Source organism: Schistosoma mansoni, chromosome 3 (genome assembly GCF_000237925.1).
Source record: "Schistosoma mansoni strain Puerto Rico chromosome 3, complete genome".
Classification (NCBI taxonomy): domain Eukaryota; kingdom Metazoa; phylum Platyhelminthes; class Trematoda; order Strigeidida; family Schistosomatidae; genus Schistosoma; species Schistosoma mansoni.
Genome location: NC_031497.1, coordinates 1,147,624 through 1,162,456, shown reverse-complemented (window position 1 = coordinate 1,162,456; position 14,833 = coordinate 1,147,624). Strand labels below are relative to the sequence as shown.

General features: G+C 36.2%; 2 protein-coding genes across 2 annotated transcripts in view; one reads left to right on the top strand and one right to left on the bottom strand.

Moving 5' to 3' along the window:
* Positions 1–3,903: 3,903 nt before the first annotated feature.
* Smp_052910 (skp1-related) lies at positions 3,904–9,691 on the top strand. Its single transcript, XM_018798844.1, has 3 exons — positions 3,904–4,042; positions 7,344–7,702; positions 9,236–9,691. Exons 1-3 carry the CDS (start codon positions 3,946–3,948, stop codon positions 9,269–9,271), a joined length of 492 nt encoding a protein of 163 aa, XP_018650692.1. The 5' UTR covers positions 3,904–3,945; the 3' UTR covers positions 9,272–9,691.
* A 4,126-nt stretch (positions 9,692–13,817) lies between these two features.
* The window catches only part of Smp_150470 (hypothetical protein), a gene marked incomplete at its 5' end in the record, with an annotated part of 31,063 nt that continues 30,047 nt past the window's right edge, over positions 13,818–14,833 (bottom strand). Inside the window, one exon of the mRNA XM_018798843.1 lies at positions 13,818–14,513. Within this exon, the coding sequence (XP_018650691.1) occupies positions 13,981–14,513 (533 nt within the window). The 3' untranslated portion in view covers positions 13,818–13,980. The remainder of the gene's footprint in view (positions 14,514–14,833) is intronic.

The following is a 14,833-nucleotide window of genomic DNA, read 5'->3' as shown; positions in this document are numbered from 1 at the left end:
ATATATATCAAAGGCACAGTGAAATAGTGTTAAGGCGAGTGATGTGGTCAGTTAAGAAATGAACAAGTGATCATTAAAGCCGTAAAATCTTTTTCCTTACAGGTTGGCATGTTTATGTGGGGTCATTTTTGAAAATCCCTCCATGTAAATGTTTTTGCACAACAATAACCCTTTGCTTTCACATTTAAATAAAAAATTGTCCTAATTAATTTATTTATCTGAACATTCTACCTATTGTTGTTCCCAGATGAAGTTTTCATATTTCATCGTACTCATGACTTAATTTTTTTAGTGTAACTTCTTAATCTGTAAATTTTTTATGGGCTGTATTAATTTTGATTTAGTTATTCTCAAACTGGGTGGTTGTCATATTACTTTTTCGTCTTGAATTTTCACCGTTTAACTGAACTGAATTACCGCGAAACGGTAATATAATTATCCTAGGTTTTTGAAAAGTTTTTTTCTGTTTCAGAAGTAATTAACTCGTATTCACTGAAGGCCAATGTATATATCTTCAAGGTATTTTGCCTATTACTGAGTAATTCTTTTGGATGAATAGCCTGGTGGTGATATACGTCTAGATTTCTCGTACAGTTTATGTTTAGAACCCGTATGACTAGAGCCGTGTCAACCCAACTATTATGTTTTAATCTAGCTATGTTAAAGGACGAATACCTAACGTCCAACTGAAGGCTATACATAATCCAAAGTATAGCATTCCGAGAGTGAAATGAGTAATCATGATATGTTTGATATACATGGATAAGATGAACAGATCTCGTTTACACGTACGTGAATGATGAAAAAGTCAGATGAATAATTAAAGAATAACGAGTTTCACGACGTAAAAACTAGATTCATATGTTCAGCACTAAGCTATCCAGACAAATATCGTCTTGAAGTACAGAAACTAGAAACCTTAATTCAGAAACAAATATATTTATGTCGTGTCAGGATGAATATTTTATGTTAAACATGAGATGACAAGATTTGGGATTGCCAATATACAAATTTATCAATTTTGCGGTGTTCGTTATTTACCCTTTGTACACTGGTTTGCTATAGGTCTTATTCGTCATTAGACTTAAGGTAATCGCCGGTATGACGCAACAAAATCAACCTATTCACAATCCTAAAAGGGGAGTTTATAAGTGGCCAAATTAGAGAATTAACAGGAAAGGCTAGAATTTCATCACGAATATGATCCACTATCAGGTAAAAGGCCGCCGGCATAAAAGTATATCACATGAACTTTATTGGTTCAATACTACATCGTCTTTGAGTGTATTCCAAAGGCAAAGGATTGTTCAGGAAATCCTGGAGAGCATGTACAGGCAAAAGACTCAGGTGTTTCGACCCCAAGGATATTTCCCATATTTCTTGTTGACCCTCTTAAATTCCTAGTTTCCTGGTTCCAATTTGCGTTGTTCGCTTCGAGTTACAGTTATCCACTGGACATGTTAAGACTACAACACAATTCCAAATTACCTGAATATGGTTAAAGAATAAGCGATGGGAAAAGTTCAGACAGTTGGTTCTAGGAAAGATATGTCAGTATTCTATGGTTTCTGATGTAAATGTTGTGCTGCTCGCTCACAGATGAAGTGCGCTTTGTGTAGTATTCACGAAAAGTTCTCAGTATTAGCCTGCACTACATAAAAGGCAAGCAAACGCGTATACATTGATGCATTGTCAGTTACGACTGAGAAACAAAAGTTTAGTCTAAACACAGCAGACTGTTCAACGACACAAAGAACTAGTCTATCAGGCCAAAATACTTTATTCATTTAAATAGAGTACGGAGGTCATTTGAATCATTCGCTGTCAACGATTATATTAAAAAAACACAGTTTGTGCGATGTTCGCGTGCTAATAATATGATAAATGATCATATCGAAGCACTACAAAATACCTAAACAATAAAGTTCGGCCACTATACAGTCGGAATTCTTTCTAGTATAAAATAATTTACTATACAGACGAAAACCGGCACTAGATGCTCCAACTAAGTACCCAAGAATCAGCAAGAGTTTTCCGAACAAAATAGGATCAAGTTTCAATCCACAAGAACGAATTCGGTCGGCAAACGTTTCTAACAAACAGCCAAATAGCAGTGATGATCAACTGCTACAGGCTGGAACCATTAGTTCAGTTACACAAGATATTACCAGTTGCCCAGCATCATACAGAGAAAGGATGAAATAAAGGCAGATCTCAAACAAATTTAATTAAATGACGTTTAGTTGAAGAACAGAGGGAAATGTGGGTAAATCCTAGACAGAATTCTACATATAGAAGATAGAGCGGAAAATTCAAGAAGTAGAAACACTGTAAAATAAGACACTTTGGAGGTATCATCAAGCCATTCGTTATGTTACACGATCAATCATTTTTTCTAATCTTTTCAATGTATGTAAAGTCTCTCTGAAGTTTATAATATTAAAGGAACTTCTTTACCTTACTTAGATGCGTTTTTTTCAGAAAAGATATAGAGTGTGCACTGGAGGGAGTTTCTGAACTAAGAATTTGACTCCCTCTCTCGACCTCGGAAAACAATCGACATTTTGGTCTTAAGCTATAACCGACAATGATTCTGGTCACCACAGTAAAGCGGTACCACAAGGGAGCACTTTTAAAACTGTTTAATAAGAAGTGATCAATCAAGTTTTCGTAACGTCGGCTCATATGTTCTTTGTTACCAATCATCCCACTTTTTGCTGACTTCCTTTATCGCTTATCTTTCGATTATCTCACTTTAGTCATTTATGCTTATTTTCCAGGTTACACGGTTGGATTTTACATTAGCTGCCCTTCTCATACTTTAAATGCTTGTAACTAGATGAATGACCACCTAGTTGTATGATTATAGCCAATTCCAGAAGGTTTAAGCCATATCGGTAAGTATTATACCCGATATTTTCGCAGCCTCATTTAGAATATGTGATTCAAGCAGTGAGCCCTTGTTTCAGTTATGAGACGGATATTCTAGAATAAGTCCAACGGCGAGGGACTAAAATAGTAAAAGGTCTCTCTGACCTATTGATATAAAACCTCCTATTACAACCAAACTACTCTTGTTGTTTGGTATTCTTGAACACCGCTTCGTCCGGCAAGTCCTCAAGTCAGGAGACTGTTGGACAGGAAGCAAGGTTGCTGGGAAGTAAGCAGCACAATAAGAAAAACGGCATAACTATAAGTTTTACATATGAAGAGTTTAGAGTCTTCTCTAAGTATACATTAGTTCTTATTGATTAAGATATAGACAGTTATCGTGCCGCAACAAAATTCCGCTTGGAAATGCCTTGATTTAATCTACATCTCCCTAACGCCTGCTTTATGAAGACAAACTGAGATGTCCCAACTATTTCCTTTACCTTATTGCAAGTTACGGGGTGAACGAATGCTGCTTACCTCATATTGAATGATGATCTTGGTATTATTATGTCTTATCTTTAACTTTTGTCTGAGACTAATCATTTGAGAAGACATTCAAAGAAAGTCTATAATTCGAGATTAAATCGTTTACTCATGGAGTTCTGTTTTTCACACATTGTGTTGAATTATTGGTATTCTCTACAAGAACATGTTACATCAGCATTTTCTGTTGAGACGTTAAAAGCGAGGTCGGAATTTCACAGTACAACAAATTGCACAGATTGATGTAGGTCAATTGACATCCTGTACCTACTGGTGAGAACTGAAGGATGAAAAAACATCCCGCCACCAACTGACAAATCTAATACAATCATCCTATCTGATATATATGATGTGTGTCACAGTAGACTACAAAAACAAGAGAATGTCCCCTTTACACAAGGACGTTAACGCCAAAAGTGTTTTGACTCGCACCATGCTATTTTGAAGCTCTACAGTTGTTTTAGTTGATCAATGATATGAGGAAGTGCAGATTGCTGAGGTTACCGCGGTTGCTACAATATATCCAAGATGCCGTCGATCAAACTTGCTAGTTCGGATGGGGAGGTTTTCGATATAGATGTGGCTATCGCAAAACAATCCGTTACCATCAAAACCATGTTGGATGGTAAGAAAGTAGTTGCACATCATAACTTTGCTAGTTAACTCTAACTCAACTTTTTTGCTCATGTAAATGCTTAGAACGGCTTGTTAAGGAGCTGTTTCTGTACAGTTATGTTACGTCAATTTAGGACGGTTATGTTTTCCTGGAGGTTCACATTTCTGCTTGGTACATTTATCTGTAGGCTTGTGGTGTTATCATCATCCAACCCCCCTACCGTGGAAATTTTTTTGTTTGTCTTGGGTAACTTTTGGCGTAAATGCTTAGAAGACTTTAGGGAAATGAGAAAAGGCTTCGAAATAACCTACGGTCTGGGTAAAATCCACAAAGTTTGAGAAAACCTCAAAATTCACCCTAAATAGGAAGATTGGGCATGGGCATAGTCTTTGCCACAGTTCTGTAGAATATCAGTTAGCGTAAGTTATTGTCCCTCACTAAGTTGAGCTTTTTAATTCCGTATTTGTTAAGCCCTTAAATTATTTCAACGAGACTATAATTTATGGAGGACCTTTGGGCGACGCTAAGTTGACCTTGAGAATGCCCACCTTCCAACTAGGACTAAATGAGGTTTATAAACCAGTATGAGGATTTAAAATTAGGATTTACAGTTGATGGTAAGGGTTAGGAACTATATTTAAGGTTTCTACCACGAACTGACACTAGCTGAAATGCCAAAAATATTATTTAGTCAAATGAGTGAATTTCACTCCAAAATTCAAGACCTTTCATCGTAAATGTGGTTGGTTTGTCCATAAACTATAATTCTATCTATCCTAGTGTGTTCTCTCTCGACGCACCTTTCTGTCCTTTGTTCGGGAAATCAACGTACTAGGTTTGTGTAATGATGGGATTTGTTCATTTATTCGAACACAAACATTGGTACAAGGGGACACCAAATACATATGCGCCACACAATGACAATTAGGCCAGTAGCAGTTATCATTGATTTGTGTGACGGTTGTGAGACTACTCGGGTGACCAAACCGAAGCAGTTTGTTTTCTTAGGGGACCACTCCCTGGGCCTTTGACCTAAAGGTCCAATCCACATGGCAGTATAGCAACGTTAAGTGATTCAATCCTATGGTAACCGGTGACCAACAATAGGTTCACACACCATTCGTTTCCTCAGGATCATGGAACCCATGTGCACCACTGGTTAGGAATAGAGGTTTTCTAACTGTCCTAGATGGATCCTCCGTATCCACCAATCCGGGTAAAGCCCAGGACATTCGCATTTCGTTCTCTCATTTACATAACACCGCTACGAGAAGGAACTGGGTAGGACTTCCCTGACCGTAGTTGTATGCACGTGACCATGTGAAAGCACGTGGAGAGAGCTGACTCCACACCCTCGACCGTACCAGGCATTCGGGGGCACTTACACAGTGCTCTTATCATGTTCCTTGAAGTAATGTGTTCCAGCCCACTTTATTATTGTATATTATGGCATTACACTGAGTAACTGTTAATGTTTTGATGTTTGATCCTGGACAAGTTTTCATGGTGGCTCATAATAATATACCTCATTGGATCTCTGGGTGCATAGTATGGTCTCGTTTGCCATACTAACGTCAACACTTGGAATACCATAAAAATACACTTTCTGACTATTTTTCGGCGATAACTCACCAGGTGTGTGTTGGTCTTGTAACTTTCGTATTTCGGTTCCACACCATATATCGTACTTACGGACTCCTTTTGTCAACCAAGCTATTGTAAAATAAAACCATGAGACGCGAAATTTCTTCAGGTAGCATGTCTGTACTACCATACTTCCTTCATAGTGAAGAGATCTAAAAACCCTAACAAACTCCACTTCTGTTTAATAACAAAATCACATGTTTCTTTACTCCACCTCAGGTGTTTCTCTATAAGGCTTTACGACTAGTAGACTTCTCACAGATGCTCCTCTAGTAGACGATTCTTCTTTGCTGGGTTTGAAACATTGACAGTTTTTGAATATCGGTATGAACACCTGACCATTATCACGTTCTTGTTATTTTCTAAGACCTAGCTAATGGTCACAGACTTCTTGTCACCAGACTTGGTGACTACAAAGCACTACATTTGTAACTCAGTCTTCTTTACTCCTGTTCGAGTCACCTAGTTAGTAATGAAGTGTGTACGATTGAATGTCATAACTTAAAAAGTGCTAAATAATGATTATTTTCATTCATAGCGAGGAGTTTATTTTATGCAGTCTATGCATTCGCAAACTTTAGTAAATTTAACCTACTAATCGCCGGTCAGTTTCTCAGACGTTTAACAATATTCGGTACGATATTATCTAGTTTTCCGAGCACGGTTGATAATCAGCTTATGTCGCACTCATTGCATTTTTCAACACTCCTGTTCAGTGTAAACTAACATACTTCTTTGAGGGATGTTGTCCCTAGTTCATGTGCAAAAAGTGTTGGTTTGTGAATCTCATTAAATACTCAATATTCAGTTGCGATAAACGGTTGTATTCATAACCTAGAGCTGGCAAAATCACTTGACATACATATATCCTTATTGTATAACTATTGAGTAACTAGATTATGTATATTTGTATTCCGCTTATTATAAGCTTTATTTTGACTTATAGACTATTATTATAAGATTTACTATTCTTAAGTTATTCCCATTTTATTAATTCTAGTCTCTCACAATTGCAGCCACTTTTTGGCTTGATCTTGTACAATTGTTATTTTTTATTTATGGTATGATGTGGTCTGGTCGGCTTGTATATAAGCCAAGTCTGTTTGAAATATGTGATTCGTACAGCGGGAGCTGTTATTGGCGTTCTGAACTCAACAGGCAGGGTCAAGAAGAAAAGGGTTAATAAAGACGCTAGGTCGCTCAGATTAGTCAATACGTCATTGTTGTGGCACAGTGTTTAGATTGTATAAGTCGTATTTTGTTTGGCTACCTTATCACGTGATATATTAACTGGCCACAAGTCGTAACACTAATAATGTGACTGTTATTTCCAGATTTACGAGTGACTTTTCCACTTGTAAAAGCTCTGTCAGCTCCATAGAGTGCAGTTTTTCGGGGGCACATACAAAATGTTTCTCGATAGACTTAATCATGGTTTCTTAATTTTTCAAACTAACATGGAATTGTCAGGTTCTGCAATATCCTAGTACATGAAGTACACTTTATTCACCAATTATAATGAAAATGAGACTGTGGTTATGCCCCTATTGCGCTTGTAAAGTTTAGATATTTAGATATCCGTATGCATAACCACCAAAACAACTAATTATTCTGAACAAAATTATGAAGTAATTAAGATTATGTTGTATATTTTTGTTTTTTATAGATTTAGGGTTGGAGGAGCAAGGAGATGAAGAGCCAGTTCCCCTCCCAAATGTTAATGCTGGAATTCTGCGTAAAGTTATTCAGTGGTGCACCTATCACAAAGACGATCCACCACCCCAGGAAGATGACGAAAACAAAGAACGTCGTACAGACGATATTCCTAGTTGGGACCAAGAGTTTCTTCGTGTCGATCAAGGAACATTGTTTGAGTTGATGCTAGCAGCCAACTATCTCGATATTAGGGGACTCTTGGATGTATGCTGTAAAACTGTAGCTAACATGATCAAAGGGAAAACACCAGAAGAAATACGAAAAACCTTCAATATTAAGTGTGATTTCACACCCCAGGAGGAAGAACAAGTAAGCGTGTAGTTGTAGACTTACATCCATAATATACCGGTGACTTGGCGGAAATATTCGGCGAGACTATAATTAACGGACGAACCAATCACATTTACGATGAAAGGTCTTGAATTTTGGAGTGAAATTCACTCATTTGACTAAATAATATTTTTGGCATTTCAGCTAGTGTCAGTTCGTGGTAGAAACCTTAAATATAGTTCCTAACCCTTACCATCAACTGTAAATCCTAATTTTAAATCCTCATACTGGTTTATAAACCTCATTTAGTCCTAGTTGGAAGGTGGGCATTCTCAAGGTCAACTTAGCGTCGCCCAAAGGTCCTCCATAAATTATGGTCTCACTGACTATCCTTTCAAAAACCATTTGAGATACTAGCAAGCTTTGCATACATAATTTTATAGTTCATTTCTTGACTCAATAATACGATACTACTTTGGTGTCTATAAAATACGTGATTTTACGTTTAAGAGAACATATCCGTCCCATAAAAGTCATTAATACCTCATGTTGATAATCACTAAACAGGCATTACACCCCTTTGTAATATCTTTTAAGTAACCATTTGTGAACACACTTCATCATTCATGACCTCATGTTTACCAGCCTGTTGATGCAATCATCAGTGAATATCATCAACTTAATTGCCGTCTCATCAGTTCGTTATAATAGTTTTTACTGTTGGGAAAGTTATTTAGAAGCTAATTATTGCATGTTCACAATGTATTATTTTCCAATGCCGTAACCATTATTAAGTTGCCTAATCCGAACAATTTTTATCTATTTTTAAATAAGGTTCTTTTGCTAGGACATTTGGGAGGGGAACTAGCCCTTTATCTCTTTGATCCACCAACCCTAAATCTATAGAAAACAACAATATACAACATAGTCTTAATTACTTCACAATTTTGTTCAGAATAGTTAGCTACTTTGGTGGAGCCGTTTAACTCATTATACTTATTAATTTGCCTATCCATTACTGTTTCTCATCTTATTGCCAACAGCTTATATTCAAATCAGGTCACATCTATCTGTATGCAAAGAAGAAAACGTCCATTTAATACTTCCTTAGAAATGACAATGTTTTGTTATAAGTGATGATTAAGAGAGATTTAGTAGTAATTCGTTCAATAAATGGGGTGAATACTCTTAGATACGCAGATAAGTTAACTGAACTCAAAATATCACACTGTACAATCAAAATAAATACCTACTGACAATATTTCAGCAGTCATACACTTTAGGGGATAGATTCAGGGGTCAAACGTATCTACCACCAAAGGTTAAAGCCCCATATCTATTTTTTCTTAAGCTGGCTATGAGCCATACTCCAAATGTGGAGGCTAGTGATACTCCCCCCGGTTGCCAAAAATGAAGTATGTGGAACAAGGTTCAAACCTGGAGATAAATGGCTTAAAGTTAGACGCTTTAATCATTAAGTCACTGATCCACTTGTCTGTAGTACATATGAATAAATCATTTCTTTGTTCAATGATTTACTATCTATTTTTTCATGTTTGATTGTTCTTTTAGGTTAAAAAAGAAAATGAATGGTGTGAAGAAAAATAATCCAGTAAACTGAATTTTTATCTTAAAATTTCACACTTGACTTTCACCACAGACACTTCTACGCATATCTTTCCTGGTAAAACAAACAAACAAACTGTAGTTACTTTACCATTGAATTTTTTATGTATGCGTACAAGAAATAACTTTCCGTTGTTTCTCCGCTGAAACCCCTGTAAATCACTATTCGGACCTTGTTTCTTTTTTCTCATCTTGATATATATTCAATTGTTTGTCCATTTAGATTTTTTTGTCATTCGTTCTAACGCGTGCTATATCATTATTCGTTTTAAATAAAACCTTTTTTCCCCTTATATCCTGTGAATAAATCCAACGTACATATATATACGTAATATGTATATTTAAAATCGAAAAAGAATTTACCTAGTTAAAAAAAACAAGTGAAGTTTGTAGTTTTATAGATCGTTGTTTTTCTTCTGTTCAAGTTTTACTTTATGTATTGGCGATTTAATCTATAAACTTATCGGCTTACTAAAATTACGATAGTAAACTGGCGCCGAGTCTTGCACATCACACACTGACCAAATGATTAAAGCACTTATCTTTTAAATAGAGTGGGTTTCAATCCCTTTCTCCACATACTTCGGTTTGAGGAACCGTCCATTAATACGTATGATTGATGATTACCTATATCGATACCCGACTTTTGGTAGTAATGAAGTAGGCCGAATGAAAAATAGGTATCAATTTATGACGTGGCTCGAAATCGGTCACAACGGCGTAGATGCACTCACTATCTTCTAGACATTGAATTCCAGTATTCCTTCACACATCGTTTCATTCTGTCTTTTGAAACCATATTCCCGATATTTAATCTTCCTCATTATAATTGCTACTATATTATCTTGACTCATTTGCTATGTATTTTGGTAATTTCATCTCGTCATGCTAAAATGGTATAAGAAATTTATTTAAAGCACATTTATACTAAAACCTGCGTTCAATATGTCTGTCTGTATTGCCCAAAGCCAACTACATAAGATTGTATTTGGTAAATAAAATAAAAGAAGTACCATAGTCTTTAAGAGATTGGATGGAAATTAGTCAGTTATGTACAACATCAAATATGACACATGTGCATCATCTTAAGTTACCATACCACATCAGCGTGGCGAGACAAATCCTAGGGTAATAGTAGTAGTAACATTAACAGTGGTATTAGAAAATAGTAGGTGAAAACAGAAAAAAGAGATTTCGGTTTTCAAGAATATGTCAATGGGTTGAGGGATTGTATGTTTATTATGAGAAGTTACGAAGCATCTACATAATACATAGCCTTCAATCACCCATTCGCATCCTTCGGTGTGTTCTGCAGTCTAAACTGACTTCTCGTCTGGTCTTTACGTGCTATGCTAGCTCCGTGCTATCGATGTACTAAAACTCTTCACTCTAACAATTTCTGCAACTTCGACGCTACGTCCCGCCATACATTGCTTACAAACGATCTCGTGAGTAGCGTCCAATACAAGGGAAGATTAAAAGTGAATGCATCTCCGCCATCGCAAACGATTGTGAGCTGTGTCATCCAAAGTCTAACGATCGGTTACGATGATCATGCGGACCATCAACCAGGTAATATGTACTTACATGGCTCAGTCCAACAGTTAGTAACTTCATGGACTGACGCCAGGTCTTAGTTTAACCACCCCTAGCTTTTTTCTGATTTACTCCTACACTAGCAAACATCGCCCGTTGAGGTAGGCGAAGGTTAGGCATTCGTTTTACATGTCCTAACCGCCTCAATCGATAAAGACTCACTACCACATCATTCGACTTGCCATCTTTATTTGGTACCCTATTCCTAACCTAAGAATTGTTCACTCAGTGGTTCTAAAGTACATGAGAAATGGTTCGGAGGCATATATGGTTTAATACTAGTAGCCTGCAAATTATTCTCTACTCCTAATGACCATACTTCAAACCCATAAAGCAGGACAGGAAGAATTGCTGTACAGTAAACGCGTCCTTTGGTTGGCAGACGGACATCATATCTGTGCCACAGATGATGCAGGTTGACAAAAGCCAAATGAGCTTTCTGAATTTGTGCTGAGATTTCGTCAAACACCAACCTACTAGGGCTGGTGAGATTTTTGAGATAAGTGAAGTGATCGATACGCTCATCTCACTCCCTATCATCAGTTGAGGGGTTGACTTGGACCAGTCCTGAAAATACAAAGGTAACACTAAGGGACAACTTGGATTTTATTTGTCTGAATTTAATAGTTGGGTACGTGGGAAAATAATGGATAGTTTCCCGTAGTATTTGGATTTCTGCAATCCATAATTTACAGTAGAAGGCGAAATGTTTTCACAAGTTCTTAAAAGTATGATCTACTGCTGTAGTATCTAATAAATAAATACATGTTACTTCCGAATCAGTTTTACTAGCACGTTACCCAGCTGGGGCTGATTAATTTGCTGGTGTTCCGAAATAAGAGATGTTTTTCTCAAGTGGCCCCGTTAACTTCTAACGTGAGTATGGATAGAGATGAAGTGAAACGAGGGAGACCCACAAATATCCCTTCCAGGGTTTGTGCGTACTGGAGGATGTGTTTGCTCAATAACCTGCCAGCTGACCATTTGATCATTATGGGTCTCTAATTGCAGCACCGATAGGTTCACTTAAACTGAACATTATCAGATAAGAAATCAAGAATGTGTAATGATAATTGGATAAGCATGAAGAAGGGGCCTTTCCGTCATATACGTAGTCTCAGTAGGTTTGAAGTTTATTTTATCAAGCATGAGGTAAAAGTTAGGCTGTTATCTATTGTTTAGTTTTCCGTACCATTAATTGTGTTTTTATCTCTTGAACATCGAACATATCGTTATATTTGCCGATCCTACAGAAAACTCATCAAGTGTTATTGGCTTGTACTTCATCTGAACGTTGGCGTGCATCATCTTTTCCGGGACTTAATGCGCTTTAAGTATTCCAAATGAACCTGATCTCAAAAAGCAATGCAATAGCACACACTTAGATCTATGTGTTTGGCTGAGATACATTTCACTAAAAATAGTGATAACATTGTGTTAAAGACCATGGATAGAATTTCATTATCTATATCCGTACATTTTAGTTACTGCTTTGATTGATGAAACATTTCATTGTTTATATCACTGTGTCGTACATATTTGGACGCATCCATCGATTGAACATAGCAGCTACAAAGATACTTATTATAGAGTTGTGACTTACTAGTTACGACAGTCGACTTTCAATCACTAAGTCACAAGTTAGAGTCTCGTTCTACGTACTTTAGTTTGAACAGCTGAATAGTATCACCACCATTCAAACAAACTGTGGCGCAAAGCCGAATACACGAAACTGTACCTAGTAAATTAGTTAAAATGATATTGACTAATTATTATATTTTTGTTTTGAATTACAAAAAACGCTGCTTTCCCTTTAATAGTTACAGGACGAATAACTATATCGATATAAAAGATGAAGGACAAGACAATGTAGAACAATTAACAGTATTTGGTCAATCTGTTTTCAACACTTAACAAAGTTTTTAATCCACAAGAATTATATTCTAGTGTTTGAATAAAAAGACAAGGTGCTCTATAACAATTTTTTAATTGTGAATGCTTCTCACTAGAACTCCGAGAATTACTTCACAGAGCCAGTCACTAGTGAGCACATGGTAATTATTAGTATGGGGTCGTGGAGATTGTTAAGTATTTGATTGAAATGATGAATTGACGAAACAGCCGTCAAGTGCCTCAAGGTTTTCAATGGTGGTCTAACATCGATCGATTCATGATCTCAATCAAATTTGTTAATTAAGAATGTATTCAAAAGACTATATAACTTCCAATACTCCTTAACTAAAGAAGCCCCCAATGTTATCCTATTAACAATATCGTACATATTTTAAGAGTAGTGGAAGTTTATATCGACTTAAAAATGTGTTTAAACACATTCAACTCCCCCGCTCCTAAATAATCGACAATACATCCAATCTTGAATTAATTTATGCAAAATGTAAAACGCAAACAGTCAGGACCAGGCACATATATGCATCGGTCCAAGTTGCCATACCTCGTTAACACAACAAGATGAACACCGGATTCATAAGAGTAGTTAATTTAGTGGTGGTAATATATGAAAGAAAGATTGTATATAAGGATATAGTACAGGAAGGAAGAAAGTTATGAAGCAATTTTAATATTAAGGTTTAAGGGAAGATAAAGAGTGTATACACCTACGCTATTGTGATCGATTCTGAGCCATGTCACCTAGAGTCTCCAACCATTGGTTACGATAGTCATGCGGACCCCAACCAAGTAGTCTGCATCTACCAACATGGCTTAGACTAGAAGTTAATAACTTCAAACTCTGATGCCACTTTTTGGTTTGACCACTCCTAACTCTTTTCCAACCATCCCCTACACTAGTCAGCATAGGACGTCGTGGTAATCGGTGTTCAGACATACGTAACACGTGGCCTAACCATCTCAGTCGATGAAGATTCATGACCTCATCGACTGAGTTACTTTCAAGGAATATGAAGGCTATAAAGACAATAATAATAATCGTTTATTATACAAATGAACATGGAAAAAATTTCTGTTAAATACAAGAGGGAATGAATAAAATTTCTACGTATGAAACAGAAGGATCGAAAGCTTAGGTAGTGAATAAAAAAATAAATAACTATATGAATAGGACAGTTATTCACACTTCACAATTCACTTAGATACTTCGTTAAATATTCAATTTGACATTGTAGAACTTGACAGTGACTATTGAATACCTGACATGGTGATGGTGGTGGTAAATTGTTTGTTTCATCATGAATAGTTTGTTTTGTTGTTAGAAAATTATCCGATTGTTGTTGTTGCTTTTTTATATTCGATAATAACAAAGATTCTGGTGAAAAGTTTTCATGATAAATATTATTAGTTTCTAGGTTATTTTGTCCTGTTAGTCGATTGTTACTACTACCGCTATTCTTATGTTTAGTTTTCTTTAAATATTGATTATTAGTTAATTTCAGGTCGGATTTATTTTCACGTTTAATTTGTGATTTTCTAGTTAATGTATCACATAATTTAATTAAATTATTTGAAATAGAATTTAACGGACCTTGTAAATTAGAATATAATGGATTTGTTGTAAAATAATCATCAGGAGAATTGGTTAATAATTTTAAGATAGGATGAATTCTACAAATATCTCGTAGAATAGCTTGAATACCGAATATAGATAATACATCTAAAAACAAGAAAAATGGTAGAATAAAATATGGATTTTTGATAAGGGATTTAGTGATTACAGGATCAGTGTACATGAATAATATACATATTCTAAACTGGAAATATTCTACATTAGGACCATTACTGAGAGATTGATTCCTCCAAATGCCCTGGTACAGCCGAGAGTGGGGAGAGTCCGCTCTCCCTCTCCAAATGCTCTCACATGGTAGTATAGACATACTACCTGAAGAAATTTCGCGTCTCATGGTTTTATTTTACAATAGCTTGGTTGACAAAAGGAGTCCGTAAGTACGATATATGGTGTGGAACCGAAATACG